Source organism: Canis lupus, chromosome 37 (assembly GCF_048164855.1).
Source record: "Canis lupus baileyi chromosome 37, mCanLup2.hap1, whole genome shotgun sequence".
NCBI classification, from domain to species: Eukaryota; Metazoa; Chordata; class Mammalia; order Carnivora; family Canidae; genus Canis; species Canis lupus.
In genome coordinates, this window is record NC_132874.1 from 1,352,277 (window position 1) to 1,369,824 (window position 17,548).

Genomic DNA, 17,548 nt, shown 5'->3' on the forward strand with positions numbered 1-17,548 from the left:
ATAAGAAAATGAAACAAAATTTCTTATTAACCTTAGTCTAAACATATTCTTTCTCTTGGAAGATTGTGTTCTGTGGTGGTTCGCGCAGATTAGAGAGGGATGGATGCTGAGTAGGGGATGAGGAAGAGAATAGAGTGACCCAGATCAGCAGAACATGCTCTTGAGAATCGATGGGATAATACAATGCATGGCCTACTGTTTCCCATATCCAGTGTTACTAAAGGATAATAATTTTCCTGAATGGAATGAGAAAAAAAAAAGTAAGATGGTGGACTATGAAATGAGTATCCTAGTTTCCTCCCAGTGTGCTCTGCAGGATGGTACTGGGAGCAATTGTAACATTTGGAGACAATCACATTCCTTTTTCTCTTTTGGCATGCATCTCCTTTGCCTGTTATTTTATTTTTCAACTTAAAATCTTATTCGTTATTATACCTGTAAGATAGGTAGTCATTTAGCAGTCTTTTATATATATATATGTACACACATACACACACACACACACATATAATCCTGTAAAGCAGCAAAATCATTTGTAGAGGTTCGTGTCCAGGGTTTTATCTTATCTCATCTGCTTTCTTAGTCCTTATTGATTTGTTAATGTTAAAAATACCATTATTTTATTCTAATGGTCCATTATTATATTGGTGTTTTCCTTGGATTAGTTAGCATTTTATGTTTGCCCTCCTTCACTTTGGTAAGTACATCCTTTATAAGGCACATTTAAAAAGTTGCCAGCAATTTATTTCAAATCATTTATCTGTATTTGTGCATGTATGCAGGAGATTGAATCATGGTTTGTTTTTGTTTGCTCCTATGAGCAGGTGTGAGTCAGGGGATGCTTTTTTGTTGCACATTTACACTGTCTCAAATACTTTTGTAATTAATTCTTTTTTTTTAAAGATTTTATTTTTTCATGAGAGACACAGAAAGAGAGAGAGGCAGAGACATAGGCAAAGGGAGAGGCAGACTCCATGCAAGGAGCCTGATGTGGGACTCCATCCTGGGACTCCAGGATCATGCTCTGAGCCAAAGGCAGGCACTCAATTGCTGAGCCATCCAGGCATCCCACCTTTATATTTAATTCTATCAAGGAAATACTTGTGTATAAATGTTTTTTCTTGTGGGTATCACTGATCACAACCTTATAGAAAGGTTGTAGAATATAGGATATATAATTTCTCTATTCAGATTTTATTACATTTATTTATGCCAGGTTTGTACCAGTTTCTTTCATACATCCATGGGTTTACATCCAAACCCGATATTCAGATTTTAAAAGTCTTAGAAGAATTAAAAATGTACTGTATGCCTAACCATTTGAACAAGAGAGAACTGAAATGCTCATTTTCTGATGCCTCTTTGGTTGGTGTATAACTATGCTTCTTTAGTACTAAGCAGCTGGATAATGATGGTCATCAGACTCGCCTGTGTTTGAACTAGTTGTGACTAGTTCATACTATCTCTGCAAGATAGCTCTAGGGAGGTGATAGGCTAATGCTGATGGATGAGATTCTGTATAATATGAAAATATCCTTTTCTTTATGCATTTCCTTGTAGTACTTTAAGGTTTCCATTACAGTGCTTTGACTTGTCTTTGCTTTAAGAATGTTTCTGTCTTACTCTCTATGTATTTATTTATTTAATTATTTTATGATAGAGACTGATGTAAGGCATTGCACATTGTACATAGATTATACAACTGGATTACTTTTTAAGTGTTTATTCTGACTAGAAATGTTGATAGTGAATAATCCTTCCTCTTTCAGGATTTCATGAGCTCTACGTGGTAATGTGTGAAACAGAAATCTGCAGAAGGAAGAGGAAAGTCTTGGCCCCTGGATTTTAAGGTTCTGAATCCAGCAGATATGAAGGACCAATGAATTTTTGGAGTTTCTGTTAAATTAGTATGGTAATTTTAAGCATCTTTAGGGAAAAGTTAAGCACTATAATTAGATGGTGATGTTTTTTGATTCTCTGTGATTATTTATTGTTTTGCTACCATACCAAAAAACCCCACCAAAAACCTAACAGTGCAGCTTTCATAAATATACTTACTAGCTAGAGTCAATTATGCTAGATTTTTATATGAAGAGCTAGTAGTGATATTTTGAATGTAATTGAATTCTTTGTATAAGTACATTCTAAGTCATAAATTCCAATCTCTGAATGCATTTTCAAGTTTATGTTGTATTCTATTCTATTCTGTGTGAGGTGTGTCAAATTTAGTTGTGTAGAATCATGAGATACATATTTACAATTACTTCTCTCTCTTTGTCTGCATCTCTTTCGGATTCATTCTTATTGCTCTCCCTCTTTTTCCCTCATCACCATTTCTCTCTAAAATGTATGTAAATACTTATACTACTTTAAGTCTTATTAAGCTCAGACTGAAAGACCTTTTGTACTTATGACTAATACAAACACAAGGCCCATATTTCATTTTTCTTACATTAAATATCAGTGGTATACTTTTTGTGATAATGTGGAACTGTATTGGTATCAGCTATGTCAGTTTCAATAATTTATTGAAATAGTTACTGATAAAATCCCATGGCCATGTCTTATAACATGATAGATCCATCCCCTGCCAACTGTCTTTTTTTTTTTTTTTTTTTTTTGAAGATTTCTTTTAAAAATTGCTAAATGCTTGGTCCTGACAGGAAACATGTGCTACCAGAGGATGGAACAGAACAATGGTAGTTCTTTCACTGGGTTTATCCTGCTGGGTTTCTCTGAGCGGCCTCAACTGGAGCTAGTCCTCTTTGTGGTTCTTCTGATCTTCTATATGTTTACTCTGCTGGGAAACACAACCATCATTGCCTTGTCCCACCTGGACCCACTTCTTCAGACTCCCATGTACTTTTTCCTCTCCAACCTAAGCTTTCTGGACTTGTGTTACACGACCAGCACTGTCCCTCAGCTCCTGGTTCATCTCAGGAGAGCAGACAAGTCTATCTCCTTTGGTGGCTGTGTAGTTCAGCTCTTCATATCCCTAGGGTTGGGATCCACAGAATGCATTCTCCTAGGGGTCATGGCACTTGACCGCTTTGCAGCTGTCTGCAGGCCCCTGCACTACACAGTGATCATGCATTCCCGTCTCTGTGTCCTGATGGCTTCTGCATCATGGTTCATTGGTTTTGCCAACTCCTCATTGCAGACAGTGCTCATCTTCCTTGTACCACTTTGTGGGAGAAATAAAATAGATCATTTCTTTTGTGAGATCCCCCCACTGCTCAATCTTGCCTGCGTTGACACCACTATATATGAGTCTGAGATCTTCTTTGTCAGTGTGATCATTCTCTTTATACCTGTGACATTAATCACCGTCTCCTATGGTTGGATTGTCAGGGCAATCTTTAGAATAAAATCATCTGCAGGGCAAAGGAAAGCATTTGGGACATGTGGGTCCCACCTCACAGTGGTCTCCCTGTTCTATGGTACAGCCATCTACGCTTACCTCCAGCCCAGCAACAACTATTCCCAGGATCAGGGCAAGTTCATTTCTCTCTTCTACACCATCATCACCCCCATGGTCAATCCTGTCATATATACACTGAGGAACAAGGATGTGACTGGAGCAATGAAGAAGGTGCTTTGGCGAGTCCTAACTCCAGATGACTGGGTGGGAAAGACCCTTTGATGGGAGACTTTGAATGCCAAAGTTTTAAATATGTTTGTGTCCTGCATGTGTCATGGAAAATTTCTCCTGAAAATTCTCAAGGAAATTTCCTTTTTTTGCCCTACAGCAGCTTTTATCTTTCCCTAAAATGTTCTGTTTTCCCAAATTCACTCCTTTAGCTGAGATACAAATCAGGTGTCTTTTATTTATTTTTATTTTTTTAAAGTAGTCTCCACACCCAAGGTGGGGCTCAAACTCACAAACTGGGATCAAGATTCAGATGCTCTACCAAGTGAACCAATGAGGTGCCTCTACACGTCAGGTGTCTTTTATAGTGCCCAAACTCATACCATTCTCATAAGTGCAGATACGAATTATAATGAGCTGAAGAATGCATGAACTTAAAAGTGAAGGTCACTCAAATCCTAGTGCTCCTGTTTGCTGAGAAAGGGGAAGGATTTTGCTAGTAAATTCTTTTTTTTTTTTTTGCTAGTAAATTCTTGAACTAAGTCCAGGCAAATATGGTCTACGTCCTCATTTTGTGGTGGTTAATTATTTAAAATATTACAAGATGGCTTATTCAAATCTAATTTGTAGTAACGAGACCCTAGTGTTTTGTAAAAGTTTGTTGTTAAGATTCCTAGATCAACTTCATTCCCTAATTTCCTATTCTACTGTCTACACTTTTCTTTGCTTCATCCATCTTCTTTTCTTTCTAGAAATTCCCCAGGACAATCCCTAACAAAACTGTTAGTCCTAGTGTTGGATTGGAGGTAAATTTATCCAAAAATCCTTACGTCTGTGAATGCCTAGAGTGTAAATCTAGTGTGCTAGATGGGCTCCTGAGCAGTGGAGTAGGTGTGGTTTGACGACCTTTCACTCCCACCAGGCTCAGTGCCCCCAGCATTACCATATCAGAGCCAGTGAGCCACCGCTTGGTATTTTCCTGGAACTGCAGCACCCTGGACCAGGGACCAATCAGAGCATCATCTCTTTTGTCCGAGTGGGCGTAGATAGTATCATATATCAGACTCCACATAATTCCAGAAAATAAAGAGGCAGGCAAAGAGATGGATCACAGGAGCCCTTGGTAGCTGACCATCCAGTAATGCCCGCCAATTAAAAGTCAACCTCAAGGCTAATTGAGGTCAATATGTAATTCTTTTCATTAGTGGGTAGGGGATGAAGGGAAGTAGGATGCTGCTCCCAGAGCTATAGAGTAGGAATTCAGACAGAGAACACCCAGTGCCAAAGTCAGCTGTTCCCGGAGGAAAAGAAAGGATTGAAAAATTGAACTGTCTCCAGCAGCTATGGGGCCATTTGTTGATATAACCGATGGACTTGTCCTACCATATGAGGCGCAAGTAGATTATGCAGAGGGTAGGATGCAAGTTCACAACCCCCACCAATAGGCTAAGCCAATGCATCCGGTCCTGGACCAAAAGAAGGCCACAAGTGCCCAGTGGGGGTAGTCGCTCAGCCTCTTGACCGCTTCTTGACCTGCAGGACCCCTGGAGGCCTGCGGGCCACAGAGTGTGGCTCTTGAGAGCTCTCAAGGGAATTTTCTGAACCGATCCTTTTATGCAAGCAAGTGCTGAAAATCTAAGTCCATGGATGCATGCATGCTCCAGAGATGCTGCCTTAGTATTCCTAGAGCACCTGCATCATATTATTATTTTTAAAAGGACCACAGGTTTTCTTTATCGCGCCCCCCCCCATTTGGGAACACTGTTTCCATTTTTACTTGCAAGGAGACATTTAGGCACATACCATAAAGTCAGGTAAGAATACGAACCACAAAACAGTATAAGAAATAGTAACATTTTAGCATTTTTAAGCAATTGTTGGAGGCATATCAAATGTTCTTGCATTTTGATCATGGCTCTATGACAAGGTCCATAGGTTGGGGTACTGCAGCTTTTTCCCAGAAGCAGGTTGGAAAAACCTACTTTTACTTTAAGGAAACACCTGCTAACATCAATCTTGGAAAAGCCATTCAGGTATTAGGCCCTAGTGTGATGTCACCAGTGTGACAGTAGTTTTAGGTAGCATTCATATTATAGAAGGTGGAGGGCATGGTGCATACCTGCCAGTGATAATGGGAGCATGAGATGATAACTACAGGTGCTTACCTGTAATTTTGTGCATAGTCACAGAAGTGCCAACGTGAGGTATGCAAATTGTTTATTTAGCTTGTGAGCCATGGTGTTGCTTAAAAATGACATTTGAAGACTATCATATCTGAACAGTACATGACTCAGATCCTATTTAATATTCTACCCATTCTACCTACAGTAATACAGCAAAAGTTTCAAGCATAAGATACATTTAGATACTGTTTTCATGTCCTTTTATAAATTCTTTGATCCGAGTATCATCTGATCAATGCTTTTGTGTCTCACAACTGCCAAGGGCCCCATACAATTTGAATTCAGGAACATATTATAAAAATATGGGAAATAACCTCTTATTCCCAGGAAATCCCATGTTCTGTGGAGCTTACCAGATGCACCAGTGAAAATTTAAGGAAAAAAATCAAATGTATATTAATTACTAAGCATCTAAATATGTCTAAACTTTACAAATATCTTAGTATGAACTGTTACTGAATTCTGAATTAATATAAACAAATATAAACATCTCAAAACAATTAAATCTGACATTTGAGCCCTTAGATCTTACCTGAAGCTCAGTTTGCACATAAATATGTTTTGGGTTATGGATCTGGGTTTTTGTATTTATGTATTGCCACAGACCGCGTATTTTCCCGTAGAGGTTGGACCTTTGGCAATGCTATCATCATAGAAATGTTTATGATTTTGGTAGGTTTGCCCAACACATAGCCCAGTGTAGGTAAATGTATTTGTGTCTTGGACCACACACATATACCCATAACAACTGTACTCTTCCCTATTCGGACAACTAACCAGCATCCTCTAGTGCCTTGAACCCCTGAGATGGTCATGCTCATGACAAATGATCTTGCTACAGAGACAGCATTTGGAGGCTGGAAATGACAACCAGGAGAGATCATGCACATGGTCAGGTTCTACCTGTGTCACTGACAACATCACAGTATTCTCACTTGAGATCAACACCTGGGATATATCTTGATACCATAGTGATGTTTCATGTAAACCAGTAGGAAAACAGTTTTGTAATACTGTTTATATCCAATGGTGACAAATTTACATTCTCCATTGTATTTCTCTTTTTTTGTTTTAAAGATTTAATTAATTAATTAGTTAATTAATTAAGAGAGAGAGAGAGAGACCAGGCAGGATAGGGAGACTCTGCACTGAGCATGAAGCCCAATGTAGGGCTTGATCTTATGAAATCAAGATCATGAGCTATGATCTGATTGAAATCAAGAGTTGGATATTTAACTTACTGAGCCATGCAGGTGCCCCTCCACTGTCCATTATGTTTCTTTTTTTTTTTAAGATTTATTTATTTATTTATTCATTTATTCATAGACACACAGAGAGAGGCAGAGACACAGGCTAGAGGGAGAGGGAGAAGCAGGCTCCGAGCAGGGAGCCCGATGTGGGACTCGATCCCAGGTCTCCAGGATCACACCCCAGGCGGCACCAAACCGCTGCGCCACCAGGGCTGTCCATTATGTTTCAACCACATCCTAACAGTTATATCCAAATGGTTACCCCAAAATCCCTCAAATGAACTGTCTTTGATGCAAAAAACCCTCGAGGTCTCATAAAGTTACAACCTATTGTTCTGGGTGAGCAACTACTTCTCTACTTTTACAGATATACAGAGCCCTGGGGTGAAACAGATTTATTTCCTCTAAGTGAATGTTTGAATGGCATTTGCATGTTTGTTATATGGCAATAAATTATGACTACTAAAAATCTGTGGAATCCATGCTAAAAGAAATCACCAAACGCAAGTTCAGAATTGTTCTGTAACATTTTTCTAATGTTAAGAATCTGTTTCCCATGTTCTCAATGCTTTGTAACAGACTCCATAGTTGTGTAAATTGTCACCAATATTATTTGGATCATTTCCTTTTATATTTTCACCAATAACTCTGCATGGCTGTAGGAGTTGTACCCAAGACTTGGCTAAATTATTTTATTCCATCTTTAGCACCTGCAGGTCATGGCGACCATTATGCTCTAGAGCAATTCATGGATTCCTCCAGCTTTTTTGCTTTCTGAGGAACATAGGGAACACATCATCAGCTCGGATAGTGAGTGATGTAGACCCCAAAATGTCAGTCATTCATGTGAAACACAGTTCTTTTTTTGTTTGTTTTAAAGATTTTTATTTATTTGAGAGAGAGAGAGAGAGAGAGAGAGAGAGAGAGCAGCGTGAGAGAGAGAAAGCACAGGAAGGAGCAGAGGGAGAGGGAGAAGCAGACGCCCCCCTGAGCAGGAAGCCCAATGTGAGACTTAATCCCAGGACTGTGGGATCATGACCTGAGCCAAAGGCAGACATTTAACTGACTGAGCCACCCAGATGCCCTGAAACACAATTCTTAACCAGCAGAAGACTTATTACCAATTAGCAAAGGATACCAAATAGCAAGAGCAGGAGGCCTCTGACCCTTCAAACACAGCTTTGGAGTCCCCTTCACCGCAATGGAATGTGGGCACTAACTTGTGTGGTACAAGTCAGCACAAAGAGGCTTGGGGGATTCTCGATTTATGTGTCCCTACCTTCATAGCCCTGTTCTGGCTCTAGGACTGTCATTTATTAGCATATCTGCAGTGTGTATAATGTAGGTTTCCTGCGTTCTCTCCAGACCCTCTGCATCGTGCTGAACATTTTGGGATTTGCCCTGGGCACCTATACTTGCTCTGTTTAAAAAATTTAATTGTATTGATTTCCATTGTTGTATGGATTTATTTTAACCATTTGAACTGAATGAAATCTCTGATCTTTAAGAAGTATAAAGATTCTTGTGATTAGTCAACCATTTCTGAGGACAGTTTTAATCTCTTTTTGAGAGTGAAATTGTTCAATATTGTATCTATTTCTTTAGTCTCAGTGGAGCATCCTGGACATTTCTAATGATTGAGTTATTTTGGATCCTCGTGATCAATAGGATGCCATGTTCAGTTGTCAAAACCTTGCTCAGGAGCTCCCCTGATTTTGTGGTGGCAGATTGCAAATAGTGCTTTATATGTATTTTTAAATTCCTTTTTCGGGCAGCCCCGGTGGCGCAGCGGTTTAGCGCCGCCTGCAGCCCGGGGTGTGATCCTGGAGACCGAGGATTGAGTCCCACATCTGGCTCCTTGCATGGAACCTGCTTCTCCCTCTGCCTGTGTCTCTGTGCCTTTCTCTCTGTGTCTCTTATGAATAAATAAATAAAATCTATAAAAAAATTAATTCCTTTTTCAAGTATTTATAAACAGCGAAACAGTTTTGCAAGATTCTTTTTGGAAAACTTCTTTATTAATTTATCTATGGAAATGAGAACTCTGTTTTAATGTATTTATTTATTTTTAAAATTTATTTATTTATTATTATTTTTTTGTTTTAATGTATTTAAAGGAAATATCATGGTATAATGTGTCATTTTAGCATGAATTCAAACTCTCTCTTGATTCACTGCTTTTTTTGGGAAAGACCATTTTATACTGAAAAATGTTTCTCAAATTCTACAGAACATGTCATTTTGGCTTGCATTTAGATTGAAGTAACATATATAGTAGTATAATATTACACATATATAAGATATGCACATGCACAAATAATGTACTCCTCCTGCAATCTCTTGTAGTTCTTCAGACTTCTTATCCCATTTATGAAGATGAATAGTAGAAGAGAATATGTTTCCTTTAGCTTATCCTACTTTGAAGTGACAGAATTATAAATGATGTGATTATAAATGATAAATGATTTCAAAATTTTTGAAATGTGTACAAGTATACCCAAGTGTGTATGGTAACAGTTTATTTCTGCAGGTCACATTGAATAGAAAAAAACAAACTCTTAACCAGGAGGTGGTGGAGGTATCTGCTCTTGGTAGAATCTTACATCACTAAAGAGTTGAATAAAACAAACAATAACCCTTTTGCTGTCATAGTAGATACACATATGTTGAAGAAATGCTATTTCTTCAAAGTTTGGAAATGCTATTCTTTCATTCTCTGGATTGAAATTTGGATCGGAAAGAGTGGGCTGTGTTTATATATAGGGCATTTCTACAACATTCTCATTTAGTAACTTGGTAAAGAGAATTTTGTATTAAACAGAAGTAAAAATATGGTCTCAGGAGAGGAAGAATAGTGGGATGAAAGAAATGAATGATATCTTTAGTATTTATTTATTTTTGCCAGATATACTGAGATGTAATTGACATATAACATTGAGCAAGTTGTAGGAGTACAAATATGAATATATGCATAATGAAACAATTGCCATTGTAGTGTCAGCCAACACCTCAATCATGTGACATAATTACCATTTCTTCTTTGTGGTGAGAACATTTAAGATCTGCTTCCTTAGCAACTTTCAAGTCTGTAATATCATAATATGAACTATAACTACCATGCTATACATTAGGTCTTCAGGACTTATTCATTTTATGACTGGTAGTTGGTGCCTTTTGCCCTACATCTCCCACTTCTCCTACTCCTTAGTCCCTGGTAATCACCATTCTACTGTCTGTATCTACAGGTTCAGGTTTTCTGGACTCCACAGTTACATGAGATCACATAGTATTTGTCTTTCTCTTCTGACTTATTTCACCTAGCATAATGTCCTCAAGGTCCATTCATGTTGTCCTAAAAGGCAGGATTTCCTTTCTTCTCCTGGCTGAATAATATTCCTTTAGATATGTATGCCACATCCTCTTTATCCATTCATCTGTTTGGATACTTAGGTTATTTCCATATCTTGGCTATTGTGAACAATGCTGCAGTGAATATGGGAGGGTATATATCTCTTCAATATCCTGACTTCATTTCCTTTGGATGTGTGCCTAGAAGTTGGTTGCTGGGTATCCAAGTAGTAGTTCTATCATTAATTTTTTGAGAAACCTCCATACTGCTTTCCATAGAGGCTATACCAGTTTACATTCCCACAGTCAGTGTCCCCTCACCGACTCTTGTTATCTTTTGTCATTTTGATGATAGCCAGGCTAACAGGTGGGAGGTGATATCTGATTGTGGTTTTGGTTTGCATTTTCCTGATGACTAGTGATGTCAGATACCTTTCATATATCTATTGGCCCTTTGTATGTCTTCTCTGTGAAAATATCTATTCAGTTCCTCTGTCCTTTTGAAAACAATGGAATTACTGGTTTTTCTGCTCCTGCATTGCATGAATTCCTTATATATTTTGGATATTAGCCTCTTATCAGGTATAAAATGTGTATTTTCTTACATTCTATAGGTTGATCTTTCATTTTGTTGATTGCTGCTTTTGCTGTACAGAAGCTTTTTGTTCAATGTAGTCCCACTTCTTGATTTTTTGCTTTTGTTGCTGGTGCGTTTGGTGACATATTCTGGCTTTGGATTAAAATTTGGATTATAAAGACTAGGCTGTATTAGTAGATAGGATAATGCTTAGACCACCCTCATTTGGTAGGTAGCTGTCAACGTGTCCAATATCATGAATCTTTTCCTCTCTGTTGCCTTCTAGGAGTTGTAAAGTTTCGGGTCTTATATTTACAACTCAATCCATTTCAAGTTATGTTTTGTGAGATGTGTAATAACTCCAATTTCACTTCCCTGCATGTACTTACCCAGTTTTCTTGGGACTATTTATTAAAAAGACTGTGTTTCCCCATGAATATTCTGAACTCTTGTCAAATATTAGTTGTCTATATATGGGTGGGTTTATGTTTGGGCTCTTCATTCAATTCCTTTGGTGTGTGTGTCTTCAGCCAGTACTATATTGTTTTGATTACTTCTTTATAATATAGTTTGAATCAGGAAGCAGGATGCCTCAGGCTTTGTTCTTCTTTGTCAGATTGACTTTTATAATTGGAGACTTTTGTCTATACATATAGATTTTAGGATTGCTTTTTTTTCTATCTGTAAAAAATAATACTCAAATTTGATAGTGATTGCATTGAATCAATGGTTGAGTGGTGTGGACATCTTAGCAGAATTAACTCTTTTGACTCATGAAAATAAGATATCTTAATTCTTCAAATTCTTTCATAAATACGTTATAGTTTAAAGTATAGTGAACATTTGGCTCCTTTGTTCAATTTATTCTTAAGTGTTTTGCTTTTGATGCTATTGTGGATGGGATTTAAAAAGTCTTTTCACATGTTTTTTCTTATGGTATAGAAAGGCAACTAATTTCTTTATGTTGATTTTCTGTTTTGCAACTTTACTTTGTTGATGGCTTCTAATAGTTTTTTGGTGGCACCTAGGATCTTCTCTAAATAATCATATATATAATTTCTAAGCAAAGACAATTATACTTCTTTTTTTTAATGTTTGGATACCATTTATTTCTTTTCTTACCTCATTACTCAGGCTGGGACTTACAGTTCTGTGTTCTGTATGAGTAGTGAAGGCACGCATCATTGTCTTGTTTCTAATCTTAGAAGAAAAGCTTTCAACATTTTGTCATTGAATGTTAGCCATGGGTTTCTCATATATGGCCTCTATTATGTTGAGGTACATTCCTTCTACATCTATGTTGTTGAGTATGTTTACTATATAAATATGTCATATTTTGTTAACTGCCTTTCTGCATCTATTGAGATAATTGTATGATTTTTATCTTTCATTCTACTGTGTGGTGTATCATATATGCTGATCTGTGTACTTGTCTCTTCCTGTATCCCTGCTATATATTCCTTTTGATCATGGTGTGTGAACCTTTTAATGTGCTTTTGAATTTGGTTTGCTGATACTTTGCTGAGAAATTTTGCATCTATATTCACCGGGGATATAGGTCTATAGATTTCATTTATTCTTTTTTTCTTTGTAGTATTTATCAGTGTTTAGTGTCAGGATAATGATAATCTTGTAAAATGAGTTTGGAATGTCCTTCCTAATTTTTTGAAGGATTTAAGAAGAATTGGTGCTGATTTTTTTTGGTAAATGTTTGAGAGTGGAGGGGTAGCTAAACATAAATTAGACAAAATAGATCTTAAAACAAAAGTGGTAACAAGAGAAAAAAATACATCATTATATGAAGGGGTCAATTAATCAAGAAGATATAACTGGTAAATATTTAGAACTCAAGATTCAATCACATAAACTTATTAAGCAAATGCTAACAGATATGAAGGGGGAAACAGACAACAATATAATAATCATAGCGACTTCAATATTCTAATATTAACAGTGGATAAATCATTCTGACAAAATCAATAGGAAAATATTGGATTTGAGTCAGACTTTAGACTAAAAAATTTAATAAAGATATATAGATCATTTCATCCAACAACAGCAGGATACACATTCTTGCCAAGCACATTATCTGGGATAGATCACAAGATAATTTACAAAACAAGTCTTAGCAAATGTTTTTTAAAGATTTATTTATTTATTCATTAGAGAGAGAGAGAGGCAGAGACACAGGCAGAGAGAGAAGCAGGCTCCTCGCAGGGGGCCTAATGTGGAACTTGATCCCCCGACCCGGGGTCACACCCTGAGCAGAAGGCAGATGCTCAACCACTGAGCCACTCAGGCGTCTCAAGTCTTTTTTTTTATATATATATATTTTATTTATTTATTCATGAGAGACAGAGAGAGAGAGAGAGAGAGAGAGAGAGGCAGAGACACGGAGAAGCAGGCTCCATGCAGGGAGCCTGATGTGGGACTCGATCCTGGGTCTCCAGGATCAGGCCCTGAACTGAAGGAGGCGCTAAACCCCTGAGCCACCTCGGCTTCACCAGGCGTCCCAAGTCTTAGCAAATTTAAGAAGATTGAACTCATCTTTTTGTGATCACAGTGATACAAGATGAAGAAGCATAACAAAACAAAAGCTGAAAAACTTCAAAATACATAAAAATTAAATAAAATCCTCCACCCCAAAACCAATGGATCAAAGAACATCAGAGAGAAATCAAAATATCTTTAAAAATTGTGTATACAACACCAATTACTAAAATTTATGGGATACTGCAATCTCAGGGGAAAGTATACCACAATAAAACCCAAATTAGGAAAAAATTCTCAGATAAATAACCTACCTTCACTCCTGTAGGGTAGTAAGAAAAAAAAAAAAAGCTCCAAGTTATCAGGAGGAAGGAAAGAACAATGATCAGAATGGAAATGAGATCAGAAAAACAATAGCGAATCAACCTGGAAGGAAGAAGAGACCAGAACTCACTGAACAAATGATCTTTGAGGTCTTCAAAGGAAAGCCAGGTAAAGTTCATTCTCATTGGTTAAATATTATGGATATCAAACAGTTTCGATTCTATTAGTTCAGCACATTGGAAAGAAATCAGATGGATCATTTGGAATAGAAAGCCAGATCGAGTTTGAAAGGAACACAAATCTTACTGTGAATGTTTAGTATCATAATATATATTAATATCTAGTTTATTTCAAATGTTTTAAAAGTAAATGGTTTGACATACAACATACAGAGGGTGGAACTAGAGTCAGCGTCAAGTTTGATGAATTTTCCAGTATTGTATACCTTCCATAAACAGTGACCAGACCCAGAATCGAATATAAGCAGAACCCCAGAGTTCCCCTCCCTCATTTCTCCTTCTGATAAAAAAATCCCTTGTGATTCCACTATTCTGACTCCCAATACCACAGGTTCTTTGTGCCTGGTTTTGAGTTTTACACAAATAAGGGGTAAATTTTATACAATTAAATGTGAACAGTATTGATAGCCCAAGATGGTGGAGGAGTAGGAGACTTAGTTTTGTCTGGTGCCAGGAATTCAGATAGATAGCTATTAAATTATTCTGAACACTTGTGAACTCAACTGGAGATCTAAGAAAATAGCTGCAACTCTACAAATAGAAAAGTAACCACCTTCTGCAATAATGACAAGATGAAAAAAACCTTAAAAAATGAACAAGAGTCAATCTGACTACAAGGGATCTAATTTGTATGGATATAAGTAAGATGTCAGAACTAGAATTCAGAATAATAATTATAAAGATACTAACTGGGCTTGAAAAAAGCATAGAAGACACTAGGGAATCCCTTTCTGGAGAAATAAAAGAACTAAAATCTAGTCAAGTAAACATAAAAAAGGCTATTAATGAGATGCAATAAAAAATGGAGGCTCTAACTGCTAGGATAAATGATACAGAAGAGGGAATTAGTGATATAGAAGACAAAATTATGGAGAATAAAGAAGCTGAGAAGAAGAGAGATAACTACTGAATCATGAAGGGGAGAATTTGAGAGATAAGTGATCTCATAAAGTGAAACAATATTAAAGTAATTAGAATTCCAGAAGAAAAGTAAAGAAGGGGGCAGAAAGTATATCAGAGCAAATTATAGCAGAGAACTTCTCTAATGTAGGGAAGGAATCAGGCATCCAAGTCTAGGAGGCACAGAAAACCTCCCTCAAAATCAATAAAAATAGGTCAATACCTTGACATATAATAGTGAAACTTGCGAATCTCAAAGAGAAAATTGTGAAAGCAGTTAGGGGGTGGGGGAAGTGTAGGGGTGGGAAGAGGCCCATAACCTACAAAGGTAGAAACAGTAGACTAGCAGCAGACCTATCTGCAGAGATCTGGCAGGCCAGAAAAGACTGGTGTGATATATTCAGGGTGTTAAATGAGAAAAAATATGCAGTTAAAAACACTTTATCCAGCTAGGATGTCATTCAAAATGGAGAGATGAAAAGCTTCCAGGAGAAACAGAAATGAAAAGAATTTGTGATCACTAAAGCAGCCCTGCAAGATATATTGAAGTGGAACTTTATTTATTTATTTATTTTTTGAAGTGGAACTTTAAAAGAAAAAAGACCCCAAAACTAACATAGACCAAAAAGGAATGGAGACAATTTACAGAAAGAGTACTTTATAGGTAATACAATGGCACTAAGTTCATATTTTTCAATAGTTACTCTGAATGCAAGTGGGCTAAATGCCCGATCAAAAGACAGAGAGTATGAGACTGAATATAAAAGCAAGACCCAACCATATGCTGTCTATAAGAGACTTATTTTAGACCTAAGACACCTGCAGACTGAAAATGAGGGGGTGGAGAACAATTTACCATGCAAATTGACCTCAAAAGAAAGCTGGAGTAACAATCCTCATGTCAGATAAATTAGATTTTAAACCAAGACTGTAATAAGATATGAGGAAGGACACTATATCATAATTAAAGGGTCTGTCCAATGGGAAGATCTAACAGCTGTAAATATTTATGCTCCTAACTTGGGAACAGCCAATTCTATAAACCAACCAATAACCAAATTAAAGAAATGCATCGATAATAATACAATAATGGTAGGGGACTTTAACATCCCACTCACTGCAATGGACAGGTTATCTAAGCAGCAGATCAACAAGGAAGCAAGGGCTTTGCATGACACATTGGACCAGATGGACTTCATAGATATATTCAGATATTCCATCCTAAAGCAACAGAATACACATTTTTCTCAAGTGCACATGGAACAGTCTCCAAAATAGATCATATACTGGGTCACAAATCAGGTCTCAACCAGCATCAAAGATTGGGATCATTCCCTGCCTATTTTGAGACTACAATGTATTGAAACTTGAACTCAGTCACAGGAGGAAATTTGGAAAGAACTCAAATACATGGGAGCTAAAGAGCATCCTACTAAAGAATGAATGGGTCAATCAGGAAATTAAGAATTTTAAAAATTCATGAAGGGGAAGAGAGGCAAGATGGCAGAAGAGTAGAGGTTCTGGTTTCATCTGGCCCCCTAAATTTGGCTCAATAACTATCAAGCCATCCTGAACACATATGAATTCAACCTGAGATTTAAAGAAAAAAGGCTGGAACTCTGCAAATAGAAAAATTACCACTTTTTTCAAGGTAGGAGTGTGGAGAAGAGAAATAGAGGGGATATATCAGAAGATAAACAGCAGGGAGAGGGAGCATTTGTAAGCTGGCTGCAGGAAAATGATACAGCCCTGAACTCAAAATTGGGACCTTTAGAAATCTGCTCCTATGAGAGACCTCCCTGCCTGAAAGGTGCTCAATGATGAAGCAGGGCAAAATCCCAAGAGGGTGGCGTGGTGGTGTGGTCTCAATATTCCCAGAGGCATAGAAAGAAGAGGGGCGCCTGAGCCCCCAAAGTTCCCAAGCATTGGAGCAAGGGAAACAGGTTTAGGTCAGTGAGCCTGGAAGGAGGCTCAGTTTGTCATGCTATAAACCACAAACCTCAGCAGGATCTGGTGACCACTCTCTGTGGTGGGTCCCTACAAAGGACTGGAATGCAGTAAACTTCCACCTTTCTCTGGGAAAGATGCAGGTGGACACTCCACCAGGTGACCACTCTCTGCGCCAGGGTTCTGTAAGGGACAGAAATGGGGCAATGCTCTGCCTCCTCCAGGAAGGGTGAAGTGGGTGGACCAGCAAGCAAAGGCTCTTCCTGTCAAAATCCTACAAATTACACAAATCAGTGTCCTCCTCGCCTGCCCCTGGAGGGTTCTGAGTGGGCATGTACCATAGGAGTCTGCAGAGTTTGGCAAATACCACCATCTCTCAGCTCTGGGGATTGAGATCTGGGCACAGCCATCACAGCCATTCCTGCCCCCCCCCCCCCCCCCCCGCCCACTCACCCTCAAAAGAGGTGCAGAAAGCCTTCAGGGAACAAAGACCTCACACAGCAAACAGCTTACACTGAACCCTGCCCCCTGGCAAGGGGCAGTACAATTCCCCCCAGGCAGAGACATACAAGAATCAGCACAGCAGTCCCCTCCCCCAGATCAGCTGGAATAACAGGGGGACTGCAAGTTTACTTACCAAACAGGACTGCATAACTCCAGGACTGAGAGTAAATAGTATATAGAACCCAAGTTTTCTCTCT

The 17,548-nt window shown here is 38.0% G+C and overlaps 1 protein-coding gene and 1 pseudogene across 1 annotated transcript; one reads left to right on the top strand and one right to left on the bottom strand.

Annotated features, from left to right (window-relative positions):
- Positions 1-2,668: 2,668 nt before the first annotated feature.
- LOC140626072 (putative olfactory receptor 2B8) lies at positions 2,669-3,643 on the top strand. The gene has a single exon (XM_072813686.1). It carries the CDS (start codon positions 2,669-2,671, stop codon positions 3,641-3,643), a length of 975 nt encoding a protein of 324 aa, XP_072669787.1.
- Positions 3,644-4,280: 637 nt separating this feature from the next.
- On the bottom strand, positions 4,281-7,743 carry LOC140626073 (4-hydroxybenzoate polyprenyltransferase, mitochondrial-like; annotated as a pseudogene).
- Positions 7,744-17,548: the final 9,805 nt, after the last annotated feature.